The sequence below is a fragment of the Vanellus vanellus genome (genome assembly GCF_965231255.1).
Source record: "Vanellus vanellus genome assembly, chromosome: 1".
NCBI classification, from domain to species: Eukaryota; Metazoa; Chordata; class Aves; order Charadriiformes; family Charadriidae; genus Vanellus; species Vanellus vanellus.
In genome coordinates, this window is record NC_138905.1 from 153,325,348 (window position 1) to 153,351,018 (window position 25,671).

The 25,671-nt window shown below is 38.2% G+C and overlaps 1 protein-coding gene across 1 annotated transcript in view; it reads left to right on the top strand.

The window, feature by feature from the left end:
• Positions 1-212: 212 nt before the first annotated feature.
• Positions 213-25,671, top strand: part of GCC2 (GRIP and coiled-coil domain containing 2) — a gene marked incomplete at its 5' end in the record, with an annotated part of 30,266 nt that continues 4,807 nt past the window's right edge. The window contains 19 exons of the mRNA XM_082487993.1: positions 213-317; positions 2,651-2,713; positions 3,353-3,437; positions 4,489-4,556; positions 5,390-5,494; positions 6,487-8,973; positions 9,651-9,720; positions 10,404-10,504; positions 10,583-10,681; positions 13,637-13,756; positions 15,212-15,376; positions 15,757-15,861; positions 16,445-16,607; positions 17,135-17,235; positions 17,366-17,443; positions 18,138-18,275; positions 20,295-20,416; positions 22,171-22,347; positions 24,346-24,563. Coding sequence (XP_082344119.1) covers positions 213-317; positions 2,651-2,713; positions 3,353-3,437; positions 4,489-4,556; positions 5,390-5,494; positions 6,487-8,973; positions 9,651-9,720; positions 10,404-10,504; positions 10,583-10,681; positions 13,637-13,756; positions 15,212-15,376; positions 15,757-15,861; positions 16,445-16,607; positions 17,135-17,235; positions 17,366-17,443; positions 18,138-18,275; positions 20,295-20,416; positions 22,171-22,347; positions 24,346-24,563 — 4,570 coding nt within the window. The remainder of the gene's footprint in view (positions 318-2,650; positions 2,714-3,352; positions 3,438-4,488; positions 4,557-5,389; positions 5,495-6,486; positions 8,974-9,650; positions 9,721-10,403; positions 10,505-10,582; positions 10,682-13,636; positions 13,757-15,211; positions 15,377-15,756; positions 15,862-16,444; positions 16,608-17,134; positions 17,236-17,365; positions 17,444-18,137; positions 18,276-20,294; positions 20,417-22,170; positions 22,348-24,345; positions 24,564-25,671) is intronic.

Consider the following 25,671-nt stretch of genomic DNA (forward strand, 5'->3'; position numbering starts at 1 on the left):
GCCACAGCAGAATTCCTGTCAGGCGACGTTCCCTCGGTAGGGCCCTACCGCAGCCCGCCCTTCCCGCCCACTGCGCGCCGCTGAGGCGCTCAACCGCCGGCGCCGCGCGCCAGGGGGCGGGGCCGAGCGCCGAGGAGGGGAGGGGCGGGGCTCAGGTGACGGACGTTCCCTCAGCCGGTTCGGTGCGTTTACGTTACGCGGCGGGTGGGGGGATGACGGAGGCGGAAGTGGGTCGGGCAGGAGGTAACGGCGCTGACAGCGGCTGCGGCGGTGCCGCCATCTCCCTGCTCCGGCAGCCAGCCGGCTTCGCCATGGAGGTAACGGGGACGCGGAGCCGTTGAAGGGGGGGCCCGGAGGGGGGACGGCGCTCCACCAGCCCTGTCAGTCCTGAGGGGAGCGGCGCCGCCCGTCAGGCGCGACCGTTGGTCGCGCCTGACGGGCGGCGCCGCTCGCCTCAGGGCCCGGCCGCCGGTTGGTGCCCGTAGCCAGCGTGGCGGGTGGGGGTATGTGAGCTGCAGCCGTTCTAATAGAGGTTCGGTGCCCCCGTTCGCTGAAGCGATCGCAGCTCAAAACGTATTTTAATGTGACTTGGAGCGGTCAGAGTTGGGCATGCCTAAAAGTTGCACGCTGCTCAGGAAACCGCTCTTCGTTATGGTCGTTACCGCCACGGGGTCGCCTCGAAGTCTGATGTGTTGCGTTTCTGCACTGGTTAGGCTTTATAAGGGTATAAGCTATTGCAAAAGTAAGGGGTAGGAAGCAATTACAATGCATGGAGCATGCTAAGCTGTGGCTTGGAGGCACCTTAGTATAGGTAAAGTAGGCTCTAAATGAAAAAAAAAAAAGCGTATGTGTGTGTGTGTATATATATATATATATAAAAGTATGGAAGCATACTTTGGTTTCAGAATGGTAGAATAGAAACTTGCGAATACTTGCAGGACCCAGTGTTGTGCTTAGCAGTTTACTTACTATCTGCTGGGTCACAGCTTGTGTGCAAAGTTTAGAGGTTTTTTATTAACTCATCTTCCTCATTTTTCTAATTCAAACGGGCGAAGCCCTCTACACAAGCTGCTTTTGGTTTCTGTTACGAGCATAGCAAAACTGGATACACTGTATTACATGACATGCAGTTCTGTGTCTCTGTGTGTTAGCTTAAAGGAGAGTAAAAGTGATGTATACATTCATCTGACCTTACGGTAGTCTGGTGAGATATGTGCTATCACTTTCTACACAGTACATACAGTTTGTTGTTCGTAATTATACTGTGTAAACCTACTGCTTGTAGCAAGTGTTTTGCTAATTGCAGTGCTGAAATATTGAGAATATAAATGTTGACAAAGTCCTGCATACCAGAAAATCTGAAACTTTATAGTTTTGTTTATTTTTTTAAATGCTGTATTTATGTTTAACGGGCAAATTATTTTCTAGTACGTTTGCTTTTGCCATCTCAAGAAAAACAGAGAGATAACTTTGTCCTTGATCTGTACTTGAACTCATATTTCTAATGATGACCTTTCTTATTATCTGTACCAGCTGTTCTCTCTAAATTGTTAGTGTTTCTCCATTCCAGTAGTGTTTAGATCGAGTTTGTTTTTTCCTTAGTTTCTATTATAAGGGACTTTTTTGTCGTAATCAAGAGAGTAGCAAAATAGAAATGAAGGTATGTGTGTATACATAGACATACGCACAAACACCTAGACATATAAAAATACAAATATGTATATATATACCACTTCACTTTTATACACATATGATAATATGAAGGAAAAGGCAAGGTAAAGGTCAAAGCTTGTAAATGCTGCCCTTAATATATTGGAAGTGTCTGTTCCTTTTTCCTTTGCCCCGTCTTAGTTATGTATGTTTCCTCATGTTCCTGAGTATAGGTAAGCATATCTCATATAAACCACTGTAAAGTAACATAGAGTCTCCCTGATTAGCTCTGTGGAAGTTTACAGTAGAAGGCGTTATGCATGTATGTTAGGAGTAGGGAACCCAGAATTTGTAGAGCCTTTATAGATAAGTTTGTCAGGCCTGCACTTCTAGTGCTAACCAGTGCGTTTAAAAAAAAAAAAAAAAAAAGGCAAAACAAAAAAAAAACGGAGGTGGGGAGAGGGTTATATTTTGTTCAAAAGAGCCCTGGCTTTGCAGAGTCTCTTCAAATATATTTGTTGGGCCAATAATTCTAGCAAGAACCAGTGTGTTTAAGAAAGATGATGTAGTTCAAAAAGTTCTCAAAGTTTGATTTAACTGCTACTTCTCTACAAGCTTTTTTTCGTTCAAGCCTTGTTTTAATGGGTTTTTAAGAACAAGATAGTGAGTCATGCCTTGTAAATAAAATGATTTTTCAGCAATGTATCAGTCTAGATGTCAATTCAGTTATGGAATCATAAGATCATACTGGTTTGGAAATCAGGGTTTTTTTGTTTGGAATTTCCTATTCTGCTGTTGTATTGCACTACTCTCGATAGATCTCTATCAGTTTTTTTTCCCGTTATCCTTCTGATTAGTTCTACAGATATATTTTTAATTTTTTTCTTGATCTCTCACTATATTCAGTTATTCTCAGTGTTTGCAGACTTTCAGTAAGTACCATTGGTAGTCTTACATTAAAAAGTTCAGTTACTGCAGGGTGTGCTTTACCTTGTTGTAGGTTCAAGATGCTGGGCAAGAGATGGTGGCGTCTTCTGTCACACCAGGATCAGGCAAATCAAAGGTAATCAGGCCTCACAAATCTAATTTATTTGGATAGCAGTAGTTGAAAGTGTTACAGCTTAGTGTGCAAGCTGTGACTAATAGGAAGACAAAGGTATTTTTAAACAGTTTCCTGTCTTCTGGACTTCTTGAAAAATTGATTTATAAACAGTGTTTTGGAAAAATCTCTTACTGATATGTTCATTTCCTGTTACAATGTTTGATAATATTGGTAGCATCCAGTTTTGGCAGTAGTCTCTTTCATAATGTACATAGACTTCTTTGCATATGTTGGAAACAAATTTAAACAATGTCAGTGTTAGGTCAGCACACCATTTTCAAAACGTTGTTCAAATTATATTACTGAATTGTACCCTTCCCAGCTGAGGTTTCCTGTCTAACTGGTGCCGCCCGGTTATGTGCTCTAGAATTATTTTGGAAAAGTACAGGATTAGGAGTAGTTTCTGTTATTGCTCTTGATATAACAGAATTGGATAACAGAACAGCAGTAATTTGAACTGTTATTGTTCTTCCAAATGTGTAGTAAGACAGTTTCTTACCCTAAACTTAACTTCGTGGAAGTTGGATGCTACAATGCCCTGTTTTCTGTTTACCTCTGGGTTAGAGAAAGCTGTTTTTTCTAATATGTACTTTTTTACAGCTGGACACATTGCCCAAAGAAGATCTCATCAAGTTTGCAAAAAAGCAAGTGATGCTTATACAGAAAGTAAAGTCAAGATGTACAGGTACCTTACTGGAAAGAGAACAATTTCTGCTTTAATGCTTGGTACTATCTGACCTTTCCTAATATCACTGCATATTTTTGCTAGACAGATTTTAATTCCAGGCAAATATCCTATATTTTTTTCTGCAATTCCACTATTTTTTTTTTTTTTTGTGGGAGGATAAGGACTGAAATCCTTAAAGCAAGTAAGGGAAGTAAAAGAAGCCTTGCTTTTGTCAGGTATGAAATTAATTTTGATCTGGCGGTATGGCATGATAGAACAATGTAGCCTAGTTGTAGTTGGCGTGGGACTTGTCTGTTTCCTGTGTCAGTTGCAGGGATACTTGTTGCTTTTCAGAAAGTAGATGGGAGGGGAATGTCTCTGATAGATTTTTCTGTAATAAGTACTGTTGTAGACTATGGCTTCTTTAAAATAGCTTTTTTTATATTTGGTCATTTACTTTTTTAACAAGAAATTGTAAAATAGATGAAACACACTTTTGTGTTAACCACCTAGAAGTATCCTCTATAAATCTGTGCTGTTATGTGCTGTCCTTCTCTTCGCTCCTGTCCCTTTTCCTCCAGTGGCCCAGTACTTGGTCACTTCCCCTTGTTTGGAGTTACAGTTACACTGACTGCTGGTAGCTGCCCAGTGAAACAGTAAGGATAGGATTGGGCTATACTGGGCTTTCCCTCAGAGGGGTTGTTCATAAGATCTTGTTCTTCTGCCTGCTGCCTATTTTTAGAGAACCAGTAGGAACTGAGTATCTTTTCTTTGGCTTAAATTGTTCATGAAATAGAAGGTATGACAATCATCAAAAGAATTCTTATCTGTTGTCCCTCTACCCAAACAAGGAAGCTTTGTTTCCTCAGGAAACCCTGCTAAATGTCAGGACTGGAGAAGTAGGACTGATTGTTTGTTGTCTTTCCATTACTCAGTAACAAGCAAAACCTGACTAAGTAAAAGATGTGTCTGATTTGAATAGAAGTGTTGTTAGGCACTGGATTTACTAGTAATTTGCTATTGTGATGGAGCATCAATTCATGCTGTGAAATTTCTATACTTTTTTAAGAACTAGAGAAAGAGATTGAAGAACTCAGATCTAAAGCAGCTGGTGGAGGAGCTGATGATATTATTCAGGTAGGAATATATAATGGGTTTCTAATGTATTACACAATGTTAGCTGAAATATATCTACAGAAATTATTTGGTAAATAGCTTTAAAACTGTTATTCAAATTGAATGTAATCAATTTTCAGAATTTCAAGACACTTCCTAGAAGCTCTTTTTTTTTTTTCCTCGTCCCCCCACGTCCTTACCCCACTTCTCAGAAAACACTATTAGTTCTGTGAGGAATAGTACAAAACAGCACAATTTCTTCAGCAAGGCTTTTTCCTTGTGTAGCTGGTTAGACAGGCTTTTGTTTATTTTTAGGATGACCACTGTGGAAAGACTTCAGCCATTTAGAAAACTTCTGAGACGGTCGTTTGATGAGATCAGAAACACACAATTAAAGTTGCGTGTCACATGAAATACTTTTAGGAAAGTAACTGGATTTTTTTTAAGTGGAAAGAACATCTGTCTTTCTCAAAGTAAGAGTCATAGATGGCATATGAAAGTGAAAATTGGTAGCGAGGAGGTATTTATCAACTGGAAAATTGTTCTTAATAATTTGGATGGGGATTTCTTTTCTACAGAAGTGAAGCTCATCTACCACCACCTGGTGATAAAAAAAATTAGCTCGTCAGAAATATGATTTTGAACAGAACCTAGTACTCAACATCATTGTTTTAGTCTACATATTCCATATCTGTCATATTTGGGCTGAAAGTAACTTTTAAAATCAGACTGATCTGTTTAATTGACAAAAAAAAGTCATGATCGATATGTGACGTCCTATGGTTTGCAAAAATTGTTTAGGCTTCTGTTGTTAAGAAACCCTTATTTCAGTGATCTTTCTCCCTTAAAATTAGGCTCTCACAGAAAGACTGGATGTTGTACTTCTGGAAAAAGCTGAAAGTCAGCAGCAGTGTGTGGCGCTGAAAAAAGAAAATATTCAAATAAAGCAAGAAGCAGAGGTACTGAAATAAGCCATAGGACATTAGTAAAATATTTCAGAATTATGTTTATCTTTATTTTCTAGTTTTGCTTGTTGTGTATTTCATTTTCATTTGAATCTTTTTCTTCACTTACCTGTGTTCTGTTGTACCTTAAAAAAAAAATCTAAAGGTTTCATATGTTAAAGCATATTTTCTCTATACCCCCTAATTTATAGTTTTTGTAGGACTAACAATAAATATAAAGTTCTTATATGCACCAGCTAGATCCAAAGCTGTTCAAAAAGAATTCAGTATGCATATTAATAGCCTACATATCACAGAATCACAGAATCACAGAATTATCAGAGTTGGAAGGGACCTCTAGAGATCATCTAGTCCAACTCTCCTGCTAAAGCAGGATTGCCTAGAGCACATTACTCAGGACTGCATCCAGGCGGGTCTTGAAAATCTCCAGGGAAGGGGACTCCACAACCTCCCTGGGCAGCCTGTTCCAGTGCTCTGTCACCCTATGTGATGGCTTTAATCAGTTAGCTCCGTCTTTCCAATGGAAATATGACATTTACATTCGGATAGTCATAGGAAGGACCCTGTCAGCCAAGGCATCAATATTGTGTCAGTAATCTCAATTAATAATAAAGTGAAGTATGAATCGCTTGCAGTTGATGAACATTGTTATATTCCAGGTACTTGAATTTGATGCACTAAAAGTAATTCATTCTGTAATACATTATCAGAATAGTTGCTAAAGCTGAAGTCTCTCATGACCATTTTGTGAAATTATGCTTGTAAACACAATTTAAGAGTTAGTTTTCCTTTGTCATTCTGTGACCATTTTTGTACTATCTGCAGTGTCTTCTGAATTGAGTTGTCCTAATATAGTTAGATATTTAAAAACTATAGCAATTTTTAAAACTAAGGACCCCTAAATCTTTTAATTCACTATTGTAAACAGTTTATTTGGAAATTGTGTGCTAAATTACCAGTATTTAATAACTTGCTTGTTTGTTTAGGCTGCGGTAACTAAGACAGAAGAATTGCAGAAGCAACTGGAACAATCAAGTATTGACTCTCTGAAAGAAATAAAATCTCTGAAGAGTGAATTAGCAAATGCACAATGCAAACACAATGAGGACTTAACAAAGCTGAAAATGGAATTAGAGGAACAAGCAAAGAAACGGATGGGGATGGTGGAACAGATTGAATGTCACAGTGATAGTCAAAAAGAAGTTAAAAGATTACAAGATGATGTCCAAAGAATTAAATCTACTTATGAGGAGCAAATTTTGTGTCTGAGCAAGCAGTTGGAAGCTGTGAATGAGGACAAAAACAAAGAAGTGACAAACCTGCAAGAAACTATTAAAAGCAACTCTCAGTGTTACCGCAATGAAATAAAAAATCTGAACGAAGAGCTTAAAAAATTAAAAATTGCCCATCAGGAAGAGGTGTCAGAGTTGATGCATCGGATTGAAGTATCATATAAAGAAAATGAAGAAAAGCAAAATCAGATAAATCAGTTACAGCACAATTTGGCAGAGGAGCACTTAATAAAAGAGAAAAATGGAAAGGATGAAATGTGTGCTCGTACTGACCAGTGTGACTGTGACGTAGAGCAGCTGAGAGAAGTCTTAAATAAAAATGAAAACAAGGTAGATGTTGTAGATACACAAGAAGAACCTTGTGTAGAAGCTAAAATGGAAGAAAAGGTTAGGCACCTGGAGTACAGTTTAGAAGAGCTCCAGTCCCAACATAGCATACTAAAAGATGAGTTAACTTACATGAGTAATGTTAAACTAAAACTGGAAGAGGAAATCCATCGCATAAAGGATGAGTACTTCCATGAGCGGGAAGACTTGGACTTTAAGATAAATGAATTGCAGCTTACTAAAGAAGATTACTGTTGTGTAATCGAAAAATTAAAATTGGAGCTTCAAGCAGCAAGACAGCACTGTGAAACCACTGTAAAAGAGCATAAGTTAGAGACTCAAACTCTGAAAGAGCAACATAAAAGAGAAATTTCTGAACTGAATGAAACTTTGTTATCTAGTTCTGAAAAAGAAAAAATGGCATTAGTTTTTGAAATGCAGGAACTTAGAGAGCAACTTGAAAAGCTAACTCAGGAGAAAGAAGAAGCAGTGTCCAATTATAATAGCCTGAGAGAAACAATGGAAACTCTACAGACTGAGCTAGGGGAATCTGCTGGAAAGATCAGCCAGGAGTTTGAGTCAATGAAACAACAGCAAGCTTCTGATGTCAGTGAACTGCAACAGAAACTCCGAGCTGCTTTCAGTGAAAAGGATGTTCTTCTTGAAACTGTGAATCGCCTCCGGGAAGAAACAGAAAAATTGTCATCTAATCAGCTAGAGATAGAAGAACTTAAATGTAAAATTGTTAGTCTTCAGGAGGAGAATAACATGATAACAAGCTCCATTGAGCAAAAAGAGACTGCTATGAAAGAACTAGAAGAGAAGATCATTGCTCTTACTGATCAAAATAAGGATATTTTAAATGAAGTAAAATGCTTGGATGAAGAGAGAGAAACCCTTCAGGAAAGATGCAAGCAAGAACAAGGAAAAGTTCAGGAACTTCAGCACGAAGTAGATGTTGCTAACCAGTACAATAGCGACCTGAAGAAAAAAGTGGAGGAATTAACAGGGAGACTGAATGAAGGTTTAACTAGGAAGAGTGAAAATGCTCAAACGCTAGAGCAACTGGAAAACCAGATTGAATCTCTGGTGCGTGAGAGAGAGAACCTTTTATCTGAAGTATATACTCTTCGTGACGAAAATAAGAAAATCATTCAGGAAAAAGGTGAATTAAGTGAAGACCTGGAAAAGATTAGATCTGAAAAAGATGGTTGGTTAGTGTTGAAAGAGCAGTCTGAAAACTTAGAAAAGAAACTACAAATGATGACTGCAGAAAAAGACCATATATCAACATTACTTGAAAATGAACAAGCACACAGATCCCTTGTAAGAGCTCAGCTGTACCACTCACTTGAGCAAGTGGGGTCCAGCGTTTCAGATTCTAATGAGGAATATGATTCTCTTAACTTGTTACAAATTGTGAATGAATGCTTGGCAAAAATGAAAGAAGAGCTATGCCTTGCTTTACAGAATGAGGAGAAAGTTCTTCATTTGCAACGGGAAGTTGAGAGACTAGAGGAAGAAAATGCAGCTCAATATACAGAACATAGATCCCTGATTCAGGATTTTGAAAAAGAAAAAGATCTCTTGAGAGAAGAATTGGAAGGAGTGTTGTCTGAAAAAGAAGCACTTCAACATGATATCCAGGAGCTGAAGAATGCCAGTGAAAAAGCAAGGATTGAAAATCAAGATCCTTTAGCTAATATTGCAGAGATCACTCAAAAACTTGCTTTTTATGAAAGTCAAATACAAGAACAGCAAAAAGGATCAGAAAAACAAGACGAATTAAATTTCATTCTGGAACAAAAGGAAACTGAACTTAGAAAAGTGAAAGACGAACTGAGTTCTCTAAAGGTTATATTTTGTTATTGAAGTATACAGACTAAACCTCTAAAGTCTTCAGAATTAAGGTTCAAAAAATACTTTCAATTCTCTCTCTTTTTTTTTCCTTGGCCTGAAAGTGAGTTTCCTTTCCAGAAAGCACGTGTTTGAGTTTCCTAGCACCTCAAAATCCCCTCCCTCCCCCCAGAAAAAAACCAATGAAACAAACCCAATCATAATGCTATTTTGACAAAAGTTGCTGTACTTGAACCTCTCTTCCTATCAATACACCTCAAAGTGATCATTTAACTAGATGGACTAACTGACCTACCTCATAATCTTTCACCTCTAACTTTCTGTGGCTCCATCTCAAACAAAACTGCTCCTTGCTCTGCATTAGCTACTCCTGACTTCAGGTCCTGGGAATTGGTGGTTATGTAAAACTGACAGCTGCAGAATTAATGGTCTCCCATTTTTTGTCCTTGGACAGGATGGAAAGCAGCTGTTAAAAGGTTGGAATGTTTTCCTTTCAACATAAGTATGCTTTTCAGTTACCAAACTGATACAAAATTGCACCTAAGGACTTTCTTGGTAGTAAGAATGTAGACACAGTCCAGCTGTAGCTGAAACTTCTGGTGGCTTGTTAGGGGAAAAAAAGATATCACAAAGAAATTTTTGTAATACTTCTTATGTCTTTGTTTATAATACAGAATTTAATGGAGACAGTGACTGAGAAAACTGACCAACAGCCTTCAGTAGCAGAGCTTCAAGAAAAAATTGGTATCTTTCCCATTGTTCTTCTTTATATAAACCGTTTGGGGGTTTTGGTTTATTAGTTTTTCTTTCTCTGCATAATTTTCCTGTATTTCCTACAAGCCAAGGAAGGAGGGGAAGTAGATATCAATGCGGCTTCCTACAATATTCCTCACATTAGGGATTTAAAAGATTGTTAGCAGTCTGAAGTCAGTTATCATTTGGTATTTCTTAAGGTTTTTTCTTCCTGTGTACATTTGACTATAAACAGTGTAGTGGATTTCATCTTTATTTTTTAAATATGGGAAATAATTGTGTCAATAAGAATCCCTAAGGCTGCCAAGAGGAGAAGAAAGCAACACTGTCAAAACTACTGTTGCCTCATTGTAGTTATCCCAACACATTAGGAAGACAATGCTTCCGAGTTGTTACAATTGTATGTAGAAGTAGACAGGAATATAGCTCTTAATGTTAACTGTGATGGAAGCCTCTGAAACAGGGAAAGATTGTCCCTAAGCTGTCTGTGCAGCTGGATGGTTTAGCTTCAAATTAAATTTAAATGCTTAACTGAGTGAAACATTTGAATGTCTCCCCCTGCTTTATATTTTGTTTTGTTTTGAAGTTATGCTGTATTTGTGTTCTAATTGAATTTTATTTCATTTCTTGGGGGAGAGGAGAGGCATATTTTTTCACTTTCTTATTTATTTTAGGAAGACTGGAAAAAGAATCTGCAGAAAAAGGAGAGAAGCTAAATAAAATTAAGGTGGTTGCTGTGAAAGCAAAGAAAGAATTAGATGTCAGCCGAAAAGAGGTACCCTTACTGCTTTTTAATATGAAGAACATTCTGTGTGTGGGGTTCTGTTTTAATGACACACTTCTTATTAAAAAGATGCAGATGCTGAGGGAAGAATTGGAGTTGGTTCGATCAGAAAAAGATCAGTTGTCTGCTTCAATGAAAGATGTCATTCAAGGAGCTGAAAGCTATAAGGTAAGAATAGTACTACACTTATAAAAGGTTAACTTTCAGAAAATACTTTCCTTTTAAAGCCTAGCCTGGATATATATTGCTATTTACTTGCACAAGTATGTTTGGCAAATGAAACTGTGCCAGTGCAGTTGAGTACCCAAATCAAGAAATGTCAGGTTCTAGTAACAGAACTGTGCAGCTGCTGTCAAAAGAAAATAAGGCGATTCCTTTCTACTGGGTGGTATTTTTAAATCTGTTAGATCTGGCATCAAATGTATCAAACAATGTGTTGCTGAGACAAAACATAAATCATTATGAATTTTTCAAAGTACGTTACATTGGGGATCAGTTAGAAAGTCCTTAAGTGATAAAGACATAAGCTAACAATAGCCTGGGAGCGAGTCCTATTGGAGCATGTCTCCGGGCACACAAAACAGGAGCTGATGACAGTCAGCATCAATTCACCAAGAGTAAATTGTGTCTGATTAATCTGATCACCTGCCATGATAAAACAGTTGGAGTTGTGGATGAGAGGAGAACAGTGGATGTCACTGATCTTGGCTTCAGGAATGCTTTTGAAGTTTTCTCACAGTACCCTTGTATCTGCACTGAGAACTTACAATCTAAATGGGTAAAAAAACTGAATGGGTACTTAAAAAATAATGAAAAAAAATAGTTTCATGGTTTGACTCTGAGTAGAGATTAATGGCTTGTACTAGATGCCAATAACAAATCGAGTACCAAAGGGGTCTATGCTGGGACCTGTCCTGTTTAACTTTGACAATGACCTGGAGAATGATGACAGTGACCTGCTGGGAAGTAGTTCTGACGAGAAGGATCTGGGGGTCCTAGCAGACAGTAAATTATCCATGACCCAGCAATGTGCCCTTGTCGCCAAAAAGGCCAATGGAATCCTCGGCTGCATAGGGAAGAGTGTGGCCAGTAGGTCGAAGGAGGTCATTCTCCCCCTCTACTCTGCACTGGTGAGGCCACAACTGGAATACTGTGTCCAGTTCTGGGCTCCCCAGTTCAAAAGGGACAGGGAACTGCTGGAGCGAGTCCAGCGAAGGGCAACTAAGATGATTAAGGGCTTGGAGCATCTGCCTTATGAGGAAAGGCTGAGAGAGCTGGGACTCTCTAGCCTGGAGAAGAGAAGGCTGAGGGGAGACCTTATTAATGCTTACAAGTATCTAAAGGGTGGGTTGAAGGAGGATGGAGCCAGGCTCTTTTCAATGGTTCCCAGTGACAGGACGAGGGGCAATGGGCACAAGTTAGAACATAGGAAGTTCTGTTCAAATACACGGAAAAACTTCTTTACAGTGAGGGTGACACAGCACTGGCACAGGCTGCCCAGGGAGGTTGTGGAGTCCCCTTCTCTGGAGATTTTCAAGACCCGCCTGGATGCAGTCCTGAGTAATGTGCTCTAGGCAATCCTGCTTTGGCAGGGGAGTTGGACTAGATGATCTCGAGAGGTCCCTTCCAACTCTGAATAAAAAAAAAAAGAAAAGAAGAAAAGAAAAAAAAAATGATGGAATGCACATTCGTCAAGTTCTGTCATTATTCCTAATTGGGAACTAGTCAATAGACATGAGGGCAGAGATTCTATTCAGAGGGATCTAGACAGGTGTGAGGAACAGGCTGACAGAAACCCTTTGAAGTTCAACAAAGACAGATGCAAATTTCTTCATGTGGGAGAGAGGGACTCAATACAAGCTGGGGAGTGTGTTGCTGCTGAAAAGAATTTCAGGGTTTTGTTGGGCAGTACACTGAGAATGAGGAAACTGTATCCAGGTACCAAAGGTGGTCCCAGTATCCTGGGTTGCAAGAACAAGAGTATGGCTAGTAGGTCAAGGGAGGCCGTTATGCGTCTTTGGTCAGCAATCCCACGAAGGTGAAGTGTCTAGAGCTCTATGAGGAGCAGCTGAGGGAAGTGGGATTGTTTAGCCTGGAGAAAAGGAGGCTGAAGGGAGACCGTATCGTTCTCTACAGGTACACGAAAGGAGGTTGTAGCAAAGTGGGTGTCAGCCTCTTTTCTCAAGTAACAAGTGATAGGATGAAACAGTTGCACCAGGGAAGGCTTAGATTGGATATTAGGAAAGACTACTTCACCGAAGGGGTTGTCAAGCATTGGAACAGGCTGTCCAGGGAGGTGGTTGAGTCACCATCCCTGGAGGTATTTAAAAGACGTGTAGACGTGGTGCTGAGGGACATAGTTTAGTGGTGGTTTTAGCAATGATTCCATAATTCTATGACATCATTGGAGTATTGCAGTCAGTCTTGTCCCTCCTTCTTCCCCCAAATACAAGAAAGACATTGGTAACCTGAAGTGATGTCAGTGGAGGCTTACCAGGATGGTCAAGGGACTGAAATATGCGATGTACAAGGCTGAGAAATTACTCAGCTTGGAGAATACTAGGAGGGACAAAGGGGCCTAATAACAGTCTTCCAGTACCTACAAAGACGTTATCAGGAAATAGAGTCAGGTTATTAATGGTGGTGCAAGATGATAGACAGTAGTCCTAAACTGAAATGTGAGATTCTGACTGGATACATTGGTAAACTTTTTTACCCTATGAAGATGGTTGAGCTTTGGAACAGGTTGCCCAGAGGTGTAGCGCCATCTCCATCCTTGGAGGCAGGTCCTTGGAAAGACCTGACTGGACAAGACTCTGAGCAACCTGGTCTGATCTCACTGCTGAACATGCTTCAAGGAGGAGGTTGAATGTAGACTGCTTGAAATCTCTTCCAACCTGAATTATTCTAGAATTTCTAGAATATTCTAGAAACCCTTTTCAGGGTTTCTCCCAGAGCCTGTAATGGAATGATAGCTTTAATGTCATTCTGATATTTCTGATGTTGCAGTAAGACAACTCATATGCCGAAATATTTGGAAGATAAGTAAGCATCTGAGATACAGAATATGCTCATTCAATGTATATTGTAAAAAAAGTTGGTTTTGTGTTTGTATGTGTTAAGAATCTTTTGATGGAATACGATAAGCAAGGAGAACAGCTGGATTCTGAAAAAGGCAGAGCAAGTAATCTTGAACGTCAGATAGATGACCTCACAAGACAGCTACAGGTGGCGTCCCAGCAGGTCAGTTCAGTAGGTGTGTCTGATCTATTGATAATTACAGTAAAAATTATTTTACTTACTGAGTGTAAGTCTTATTAATGTGATTGTTACTATGTATAGTTTCATAATCAAAATGTGTTTTGAATAATGACTTGAAATTCAGGTGGTTGTTTTTTCGGTGGTTGTTTTTTTGTGTTTTTTTTTTTTTTTCAACACGTGATATCTGGCTGTGAAAAAAGTAAATATATCTCGAATGCCTGGCTTTTTCAGTAGATAGAGTTTAATTTACCCCAGGTCAACTCACAGAGAAGGGAAGGTGATCAACTCTGGCTTGGGTTGGACACGATACCCTGACATGTACCAGATATAAAAACAAAGTATCAAACTTGCCCTGTTTCTCTGATTTCACACCTACAGTTCTTATGAAGTACAGTAACTTTTAAGTGTTACGTTTATTTTCTTCTGTTTCTTCGACAAAATGTGGTTTTTGTTATCTAATCAATGGTGTTTAAACATACTAATTAATTATGGGTTTTGCATCCTTTCAAAGAGGAGACTTTAAGCATTCCTTGTGGAGTACTGTAGTGGCATTCAGAAGAGTCTAAGTTGTTAATTAAACAGCTGTGAGACACTTCTGCAAAGCTAACTGAAATGGGTTTGAGATTTACAATTTAAACTCCCAGGCCCCATACATAATTACAGTGAAGATCCACCTAGGTCACAGTTTCCTTATAAATGGAAGCTAGTAGTGAAAAGCATAGGAAGAAATGACAAATAGTAGCATATATTCTGCTGATTATGCAGACACTGAATTTTTTACGTTTGTTATGAAGTATTTTGTAAATAAAAACACTGTTTAGGTAATTGGCACTTCTTTCACTTAAGTAATACTTTCACTTATACTTTATCCTTAATCTGCATAATAGAGACTGACATAAAGCATTGAAGATGTCAAAATTAAATCTGTTAAAATCACTGCAAAAATAGTTCAGATACAGGAGGAGTTCTTACTATGTACTGATATTATCTCACTGAAGGCTTGATGGTGCTGCAGTTAAATAAATGAATCACACTATTCATAGAAAAAATTTATAAATACAGCAGCTGTATTTGAAGTGGGGCAATAAGTGCTTGAACCTTGCCTATTATTGTGGGATGAAAGCATAAATGTTGGGATTTTCTTTTTTTTTTTTTTTTTTTTTCAGATTTCTTGTAATTCTAGCCACCTTACAGAAAGCTAGGCAAATGAACTCTGAAAAAAAAAAAAATCAAATTATGCTAGTGACTTTAATTTAGCCTATTTCTTAATCTGGTTTAAAACAATTAAGATGGTCAAGACTCCGCTGTAGGAGTGCTGTTTCCAAGGGAGTTGGGTAGAAATTGGTGTTTGTTTTTTAAATATAGACGATATATTATCTGTCAAAGTCACATGCACATTCAGTTTATGTTTTTATCTTTCCACTGTGATCCTTTCAGCATGATCAGTTACAGTCTGCTAACGAAGACCTCCTGGCTCGTGTTGAAACACTGCAATATAATGCTAAGCTGCTGGAAGCTCAGATACTGGAGATACAAAGAGCCAAGGCAAAGGCTGACAAAGAACTAGAAGCTGAAAAGCTTCTAAAAGAACAGAAAACAAAGGTAGTAATCTGTAGAGATGGCAAATGGGCTGAAGCATTATTTTCAGTGGATGTGACTTCTGTTAGACCTTGTAAACTGTGTTTTTATAGAACAGTCTCCACACTGTCTCTTCTTGTTACTTGACTCTCTCTTTTTTGAAGGCTTGGTCTGTGCATTGAAAGGACTTTGCAAGACTACCACTTAGAGTAGTTAGGGGGTTGCTAGAGAATGTGAAAAATACTTCATAATCTTCTGGGTTTTCCTTCAGTTCCCAGTGATTTCCTCAAAAGAAATAATCTTTTACCTTTGTACAACCAAAGTGTGTGTGTATGTAAGTGTAAATAGATGCTGATATCTATTTTGAAATTGGACTGCATAATTGTGAAGTATTTAAATTTCAGGAACATAGTGGTGCTCTCCGAGAAATGGAGGAGCTTCAAATGCAACTTCAGAAGGAAAAGAAACATCTGCAGAAAACTATGCAAGACCTAGAGCTGGCCAGAAAGGTAGAGCTTCTGTTCATGTTAGTGCTTAACAGACTACCAAAGATTTTGGCCCATCTTGCTGTGTTGAATGCCTCCCTTTATGTTCTGAGGATTTTTAAAGCACAAGGTTTGCAAAAGGGAAAACTCAAGGGTTTTTACCCCTGGTTTTGTGTTTGGAGAGCTGATGTGTACTTTTGGGTTTGGGTTTTTTTTAATTTCTTTGTTAGTTTGTTTTAGCTTGGGTTATGTGCCTGTCATGAGTAGAGAAAGAAACAGAATTCAGATGTCTGGAGTACTTGTATGGTGCATTATTCAGAAGCTGCCCTTGTTGTAAGGAAAATGATAGAAACCAATATCTGCAAAATACCTGCTGGTAAAACTGTTAAAACTAGCAACAGGTTTTTCAAAGCGTCTGATTCTTGTTTGAAAGCAGATTATTTACTGTGGATATGGAAAGCTGATGAATGGGTGCTGCTTGTGGATGTGGGTAGTAATAAAGTTTTTGTTTGATGGGCAATATAGTTTTTTAATATAATTTTAAAAAGAAAGTTCTTCGCAGCCAAGGCAGATTGTAAGCTGTAACTTGATTATGTGTAATTTGCAGGATGCTCAAAAGAGTACACTGATGGATATGGAAATAGCTGATTATGAAAGGCTAGTAAAAGAACTTAATCAGAAGATTACTGATAAAGACAGTAGAATAGAAGATCTTGAGCAAGAGACAGGAATTCAGAAACAGAAGCAAGAGACCCTACAGGAAGAAATAAGTGAGTAAAATATAAACTGCAAGAGTCTCTACGGTATAGTTAGTAATGATAAAAAACACAGTTCACAAACAACTCAAGTTGAGTGAGAGTAGGGTTTGAAGGAATACTAAAGAGCAACATGGTCAAAATTACTTTTCCATAAAGGAAACTTTAGTAGGGCATCAGTCACTTTGTCTTGTATACAGCAAATAAAAGCCAAATTCCCTGCCTGATGAACGGTGATTCTTACCTCATTAAGTTAATCGTAAGTTCTGAAGGTCAGTGACTGACAGGAATTTTCATTCTGACATAATACACACATAAAACTTTTTAGTTAGCATGTAGTTAAAAATTTCATTTCTTCTTATCCTTAACTGTAAGTCTTAAAACAATTTGATTTATTAGAAGATCTTTGTGATACTTGGAAACTGGATACTAAACTTACTATAAGCTACTTGTTTGCAGCTCTTGAAGTCTATCAGTATTAGCTTTGAAGGAAATTTAGGAGGGAAGTTTCTTTTGCATAAAACTGCTGTTTTCTGCATTAGAGTCACTTCAGTCAACTGTGCAACAGGATGAGGAAAGAAATGCCAAGATAAAACAACTCCTGGTGAAAACCAAAAAAGAACTGGCTGATTCAAAACAAGCTGTAAGTCCCGATGTCATTGACTGTATATACCCTAAAAAAAAAAAAAAAAAAAAAAAAAAAATCAGCTGATAGCTGAACTATTAAGCTGCTGAGGGGGGTTCTTTAATAACCACATAATTTTATCATGCAGGAAAATGACCATCTAATGTTGCAGGCATCATTAAAAGGGGAACTGGAAGCCAGTCAACAACAAGTGGAAGCCTATAAGGCAAGAAACTTCACTTCTTTGTTAGTATAAGGTTTCTTATTTAAGTAATAAGGATGTGATTTGTACTGGGTGGATGGAATATATGCTGAAGAATGAAAAGGTGTTATTTTTATTGCTTGGGTACTTGTTCTTTTTCTTGAATGGCTTTTGTCTGTTTGCTCCTTTCCCAATTATTCCTCTTGTGATGTTGTTTAAACAGCTTTAACCTTTCTTGCTCCTCTTTCCCCTCCCTTTCCACCAAAAAAGAGGACTGCATAATTTGAAGCTTGTAACTGGGATATGTTTTAGAACAGTTCTGTAAAAATGGAAGTTGCTCAGTTTAAAAACATCAACATCATAATTGGAAATCTCAAGTGTTATGGCCATCTTTATAAATTTTGTTGTTTGGACAGAATAGGAATTGAATGTAATGAAAAGTAGCAGGGAGGGGAAGGGAGAGGGATTGGCTTTCTTAAATGCTGCCACTTCACTACTGTTACTTTCTCTTCAATTCTCTCTTTAAAAAACATCTTTTTTTTTTTAATTAAGTACATTGTAACTCATGTCTTTTTTTTTTTTTATTGGATTGCAATTTTATATTTACCAGTTCTGTGCAGGAATTACTATAGTAGAATCATATGTGCTCTGTGGCACATGGCCTCAGAGAGGGAACAAAAAATTTTGCCACAGTGAAGTTTTCAACTGACTTTTTCAGATTCAAGTCGCTGTACTAACATCAGAAAAGCATAAAGTTCAGGAACACCTGCGAACTTCTTCAGAGCAACACCAGCGTATGTTGAGTGCCTACCAGCAAAAAATTGCAAACTTGCAAGAAGAGTGCAGAGCAGCCCAGGTACTTTAGTGGACTTTAGTGGAAGAAGTAATATCAGAGACTTTAGAAGGAAGACTTACTGCACTCTCTGTCTGATGCTCTAAAAATATTTTGTGGATCTTTTACTCTTGGTTTTTTGTCTGTCACAAATTGGGAATTATCCCAGTGCTTTTAATGTATTTGAGTTATATAGAGGACAAGCCAGAGACTGTCCTCATTGTCTGGTGTCACTGGTGGTGGAACGTCTGGACTGTGCTCTTATAATTTCCAGTAGGGAAAACCTTGTGGTAGTGGGGAGTCAGAGTTCATTTAAGATGCTCAGCATGTATACACTTGGGGGGGAAGAAGCCTTTAAAGAAAAGGAGGGAAGAACAAACAGAAAGGGAATATCGTTTGCTCCATACAAAAACAGTTAACACAGATACCACTTTAAAAAAAAAATGGGAAAAATATATTTGCAAGCACCTTTTAATATGCTGCTATATGAACAGCTTCTTTATTGGCAGCTGAGCTACATGTGAAACTGACACTATTGCGGAGGTTTGTATTGTTTCTGTGTTTTTGTCCATATGACAGTGTTAGGTGTTCCTGGAGTCTAGTGTTTGCATTGGAGACACAGATACAGAATATAGTAGGATTGTTATGTTCAAACTATCTTTGTGGAGATTACTGCTCCACACTATGGCCCCTTTTGTACGATAGGTGTGTATCCTGCAGATAAATAAGTTGAACGCAGCCTCTCAAAAAACTATATTTTAAAAAGGTGAACTGAAATGGACAAACTTTGTGGTTGCTTCTACAGGAGGCTTGCCCGAGTTGTACTGGTAGATATGGATCATGGTTTTACAAATGCATTCTTCATAACTGGGGGCTTATGATGCCTATCCATGGTGGCTTGCTCCTTGATGTTGTGAAACCAGTAAGGGCGTAGATCTTCCACGATGGCATGGCTTGAAGCTGTTGGAAGATTAGCCTTCCTCTTTGGGTTCTCTACAACTAGAAAATAGGTATTAATACAAGGTTATTAACAAAGGGAAATTCTGTCTAAAGGAAAGATGGACACCAAAGCAGATACTAGGTTAGAAGGCAAAAGTCATGCTGACATTTAAGGCCGTATACCTGAAGACTTATGAATAGTCTAACTCACATAGTTTGACGGGAAGAAAAGAGAAGGATTAATTTAAAGAAAATGCCCACAATCTTACAGACTCCAGAAGAGCTGGAGCAGTGGCTAACCAGGGTCAGCACTATGAAATTTCACTCACCAGTTCAGCTGAAGAGAAACTTTCTGAACTCCTCCGCTTGGAGTTGAGAGCATTTTAGTCATCTCAGGGGTGACTAATGAATCCATGAGCTTCTCCTAAGATCCAAGAATGAAAACCCGCATTTGTGCTTTCGTTGAGGACTATACAACATGAGTACTTGAAGGATGGGAATAATTCTTGCTGTATAGTGTACAGTCAAGGATGAAGCTACTATGTTGTGAGGTAATTTTCTGTATGTACACAGAAACTCATGTATCAGCTGAATTTAGAAGAGCAGACCAAACAGCCTTACAATCAACTACAGTATTATATCTTGTGCTGTGTATTACCATTACAAGACTGACTTAAATCCTCAAAATTATGCATAACTTTAAGGCATACTAGATTTTATTCACCTGGGTAATATAAAAGGAAAATAGAATTATTCCTTTTCATCCTTCACGTTTGCCTTCATTTAAAGCTGTTTGATAGAACCCCTTGCTTCTGAATCTCTGTTGAATGCAGTTTTTGAATTTGCAAGTATTCTTTCTTTTCTTTAATACTGATAATGTTGAAGACCAGTGTCTCAAGTTTCACGTTTTATGACATTCAATTAAAGTCTAAAGAAACATGATCTGTTACGGTAGTCAGTATTTTAATTATCCATTTAAAATAAGAAAATGCAACAGTTGGTTCATAATTTTTTTTTGTAAATGTTAAACGCATTTCATTTTAGAGAAATAAGGGAGCAATAGTTAATAGCATAGCTTATTAATGCTTTTTTTTTATCTTATAGGCTGAACAAGCATCTGTTACTTCTGAATTCGAGAGCTACAAAGTCCGTGTTCATAATGTTCTAAAACAGCAAAAGAATAAATCTGCTTCTCAGACTGAATCTGAGGGAGCCAAACAAGAAAGGTAAAACTAAAATTTTTATAAGCATACAGAAAAATACTGATACTTGAGTTATAGTGTTTGCCTTGCTAATTTCTGACCAACAAGGGAGTTCTGCTATTTAATTCTTTGCTTCAATAAGGAAAATATCAGAAGGGAGGCAGTTTGCTTCCCCAGTTACTTAGGCTTTAAAAAAAACAAACACAACTCTATTTCTATAAACATTATCTGATCTGTAATTTAACTGTGGCTCTGCGTATTTGAACAGAAGAAAGATCATCAGTTTGTACTGTGGTGGGTACTGTTAGTTTCTAATGCCTTGATTTGTCTTTTTCAACATTTATTTTTATGTAGATTACCTGTTGTTACAGTCAGAGGGAGAAGTAAGGTATTAGGAAGATTCTTACGATTCTTATGAGCAGAAATGAGCCAGCATCTTCTGTGTAGACTTGACATGTCATTTTCTCTGATATAAAGTATTGCAGCGAAGTACCATTTCCAATTAAGAAGAAAAGAGCAGACTGGTACTGTTCAGCTGTGCTCACTTTGAACTTTTTCAGGAAGGAATGTTTTAGTGTATGTAAAGCTCTGGCTGCCAATTAATTCAGATTTATGAAATACTGCTGTCTTAGAAACTGTTATATGAGGAAAGACTTGGGGAAAAAAAAAAGTTATACTGCCAAAGCTTCCCTGAAAATCATTTAAGTGTAGTTGTAAGCCAGGTAAATTCAGATTCACTTCAGAAAATGTGTGAACCTACTTCAAAAGTAGATCAGTTTCTATTTTTGTATGAGTTATTGATAGCTGTCCTTGGTGACAGACCGCATTTATGCGTTAGATGTCAAAAGCAATTTCTTACACAGATCTTAAAAAAGTACATGCAATTGCTGCTGAAAATCCACCAGAGGGAGACTTCTGCTTTGTTAGAGGACTTTGGTTTTATGGTATCTTTGGGACTTTTTAAGTACATCTACCTCATCTTTTCTTTGAAGCAAGCAAACTGCAACAGTTGCGTTTCTTTATCTCTCCTTTTTGCAGAATTTTTAAAAGGTCTGCTATTGTTAGGTTTTTGTGAAAGAGGGTCACCTTGGAAACAAATCAAGCAATAACCAGATGATGTAGTTTTCAAAGAAATGATTTGCAAGTATCAACTCTAAGGGTTAATGAAATATACATTTCATGAGATAATGAAGATGTATATAAGTACAGAAAGCATAAAAGGAGAATGTGAGACTTTTTCCTCCTGGTATATCTGATTTTTATTTATTTCTGACTAACAGAGTTTATTTGTTTTTATGGATTGTTGGTGCTTTCTAGTCATTTGCTCAAAATTTCCTCCAAACATTTGTCTCCTATATTCAGTCTCATTGAACTGATGTGCATTTACTAAACAAACAAAAAAACTTCCACCACTTTTAAGAAGAAATTGTTTCTCCCATCTGCATCCCATATATTCTCCTTCTGGCTTGTTCCTCCAAACCAGCTTGAAGTAGAAAGTGGTAGCAGTCACACTTTCTACCCCAATAGTTACATTCCCAGCAGTTCAGATGAGATGTGATAAATCTGTTTGTACCTATATTGAAATGCAATCAGACACTTCCTAGTTGTTTCTGCTGCAGTCACATTCTGAACTCCTTTTTTTTTTTTTTTTGTCATGGTGCTGTATCGATTTAATTAAAAAATAAGCAATTTAGATCAGCTATCCAAAATGTTATAGATATAATACAGGTTCTGAAATAATTATTTTTCAATGTATATTATTTTTTTTTCCCTTGTAGAGAACAGTTAGAAATGGTGATAGATCAACTTAAAGTTAAGCTGCAAGATGCTCAGCATAATTCACAGATGAATGCGTCTGAACTCCAGGCGTTGCAGTCTGAACACGACACCCTGCTGGAAAGACACAATAAGATGCTGCAAGAGACCGTTGCAAAAGAGGCAGAACTCCGTGAAAAGTATGGTCTGCTGATGAACAGATGTAGATATTTTATTTTGTATGACCTTTAAGGGCTAGGCCTGTAGTGGCCTGTAACTGTACTTGCCAAAGAAAAGGCACAACTGTTGAGACAGTTAAAGGAATTTTCAGAAGGATTGTTTGCTGTTTTTCATCAGTCTTCAGAAATTTCAGCAATGAAACGAAATAGTAGCTGATCAGGGAATCTGAGATTTCTGCAAGCTTTCTACCTGTTAACTATCAGCTTTTTTTAAGCATGTTGACTATTTTTAAGTCCAGTACTCAGCACTATTTTTGTGTTGGACTGCTCAACTGAATTTTTATCATAAAATCATAGAATGGTTAGGGCTGGGAGGGACCTTAAAGACCATCTATTTCCAACCCCCCTGCCATAAAGTGGGGACGCCTTCCACTAGACCAGGTTGCTCAGAGCTCCATCTAGCCTGGCCTTGAACACCTCCAGGGGATGGGGCCTCCACAACTTCTCTGGGCAGCCCGTTCCACTGTCTCGCCACACTCACAGTAAAGAATTTCTTCCTAATATCTAATCTAAATCTTGCCTCTTTTAATTTGAAACCATTACCCCTTGTCCTATCACTACACTCCCTCTCCAGCTCTCCTGTAGGCCCCCTTTGAGTACTGGAAGGCCACTATAAGGTCTCTTCAGAGCCTTCTCTTCTCCAGGCTGAACAGCCGCAACTCTTTCAGACTGTCTTCATAGGAGAGGTGCTCCAGCCCTATGATCATCTTCATGGCCCTCCTCTGGACTCACTCTGATGAGTCCATGCCCTTCTTATGTTGGGGGCTCCAGGGCTGAATGCTCTATGGATGTTTCCTATTAGAAAAATAAAGGCGTTAAATGCAGAGCAAACAATTTCACTGACAAAATATCCAGTCCTGCACCCACCAAGTGCCCTTCTTACAGAAAATATGGTTTTCTTAAGTCTGTTCTTGCCACAACCTTAATCTGCTATTTCTTTCAAAATATATTTTGAATATTTTCAAATATATTTCAATATATTCTCAATATTTTCAGATTCAATCCATTTAATTTGTATCACTTCTTGAAAAAACACATAAGTACCTAATACTTGACCTATTCAAAAAGGGTCTTGTCTTGAACAAAGAAGTTCACATGAAATATTCATTAGAAATTACAGCTTAGTATTAGGAACTGTTGATTTCTTGTCTCTATCTTTGTACTGTTTTATCTGTTCTCGATAGCCACATGATGATTTCTTGTAATCAAATAAATTATGTCATTCTGCATTTTTCTGGAAACAACCCATATCACAGTAGGTTTCTTTTGTACCCAAGAGAGATTAGCTCTTTGCTACTCTGGCTATATTTAAGTTGTGTGCTTATAAGGGCAAGTCCTATGCTTAGTCTTTCCCTACATGCACTTGTTTAATTGCTTGTGACAGTTTTGTCTTGCTTCTGGAGTGCCTCCAAACCAAGTACAATTGATGTGTTACTGACATTTTTCTTGCTAGCAACTATACTCTTCTACCCTCTTTTGCACTGGAAGTTGAAGCTTAAAAACAATTAAACTTAGCATCTTGAGAACTTATGTTTTCAGAAGTCCTGCATAACATTTTGGTACATAAATGTTAAAGGAAGTGGAGTATAAAGTAAGTGACATGTTCTGTATTACAGTATAAACAACCATGTTGCAGTTGTGGAATTTAAAAAAATTTAGACCACAGTGGCTCTAATACTTCCATTTTCCCCCAAAAATGTGTGAATTTTGTGTTCTGAAATAGAAATCAAAGAGTTTATAATAGCACAGTGCATTTGTATGATAGGGAATAAGTGTAACTTTCTCAGTCTTAGGTTTTCCCTGTAAAAAGAGGAATTTAAACAGAAAAAAGTTGCACAGTCATTCTAAGATAATCATACACCTTAGAATTGAAAAGTACTTTAAACTTCCAAAATTCTGAAATGTAAAAAAGACTGTTTTGCTGTTTTGTTTTGTTTTGGTTTTTTTTTCTGTTTTCAGGCTCTGCACAATACAGTCTGAGAACATGGTCATGAAAACAGAGCATGCCCAGACTTTGAGTCAGCTGACAGCCCAGAATGAAGCTCTCCGAAACAATTTCAGAGATCAAGTCAGGAATCTGCAAGAAGAGCACAGGAAGACAGTAGAGACACTTCAGCAGCAACTGTCCAGAGTAGAAGCTCAGCTCTTCCAACTCAGGAATGAACCAAGTGCTAGAGGTAACTTTCAGTTATAACATCAGGTTTTCTTGGGTTAGATACAAATTTGTGTACCTGAGCCTGAATCTAAAACATGGTGTGTGGTTCTGTAATACACCAGAAACTCTGGAGAGTTTGCAGCATGCTGCATCAATCCACTGATACCAAGTAAGGAACATGTCACTGTTATTACTGTCCCTTCAGAACCTTAAGGTACTTGAATGCGTCCCGAGGACGGCAACAAAGCTGGTGAAAGGGCTGGAAGGCATGTCTTGTGAGGAGCAGCTAAGGACTTTGGGTTTGTCTAGTTTGGAGGAAAGGAGGCTGAGGGGTGACCTCATGGCTCTTTGCAGCTTCCTGAGGAGGGGAAGGGGAGAGGGAGGTGCTGAGCTCTTCTCCCTGGCACCCAGTGACAGGACGTATGGGAATGGTTCAGAGCTGCACCAGGGGAGGTTTAGACTGGACTTTAGGAAGCATTTCTTTACCGAGAAGGTGGTCAATCCTAGAGGGGCAATGGATGCCCCATGCCTGACAGTGTTTAACAGGCATTTTGACAGTGCCCTTAATAATATGCTTTTAACTTTTTGGTCAGCCCTGAAGTGGTCAGGCGGTTGGACTAGATGATCACTGTAGGTCCCTTCCAGCTGGAACTACTCTGTTATGTTCTAGAATCTGCATCAATGTTATCTCTTCTGCAGTGCCTGCATTGGTGGACAGATGGAGGAAAATACTTTGCAAATATTCAGTGCTCTTCCTATCAATTTGTCTTAGATTTTGGATCATCCTGAACTTCTGCCTTTAGTATCAGGGATAAAGCTAAAGAAAAGTGTACTGAAAGCTGTTTTAACAATGTTTGCTGTTGGTATACTTGCTATTTGATCACTCTTCTAATTTAAGATTTTACTATGTTCAAGCTCAAGTGCTATTTTTATATCTGTAAAGTTACTAATTAGAATGTAGTTGGATGTTTGCCAAGCAGCAGTAACAGTTTAAGAAGTTACTCTTTCCATATGTTTTTAAAGCAGCAGGACAGTGCGCACAGTATTAAAACAGAACAATTTACGCCTCCCACAAGACGGGTTGAAAGAAAAGCTAGTTCTGTTTTGCATTAAAAACATTTGACACTCTT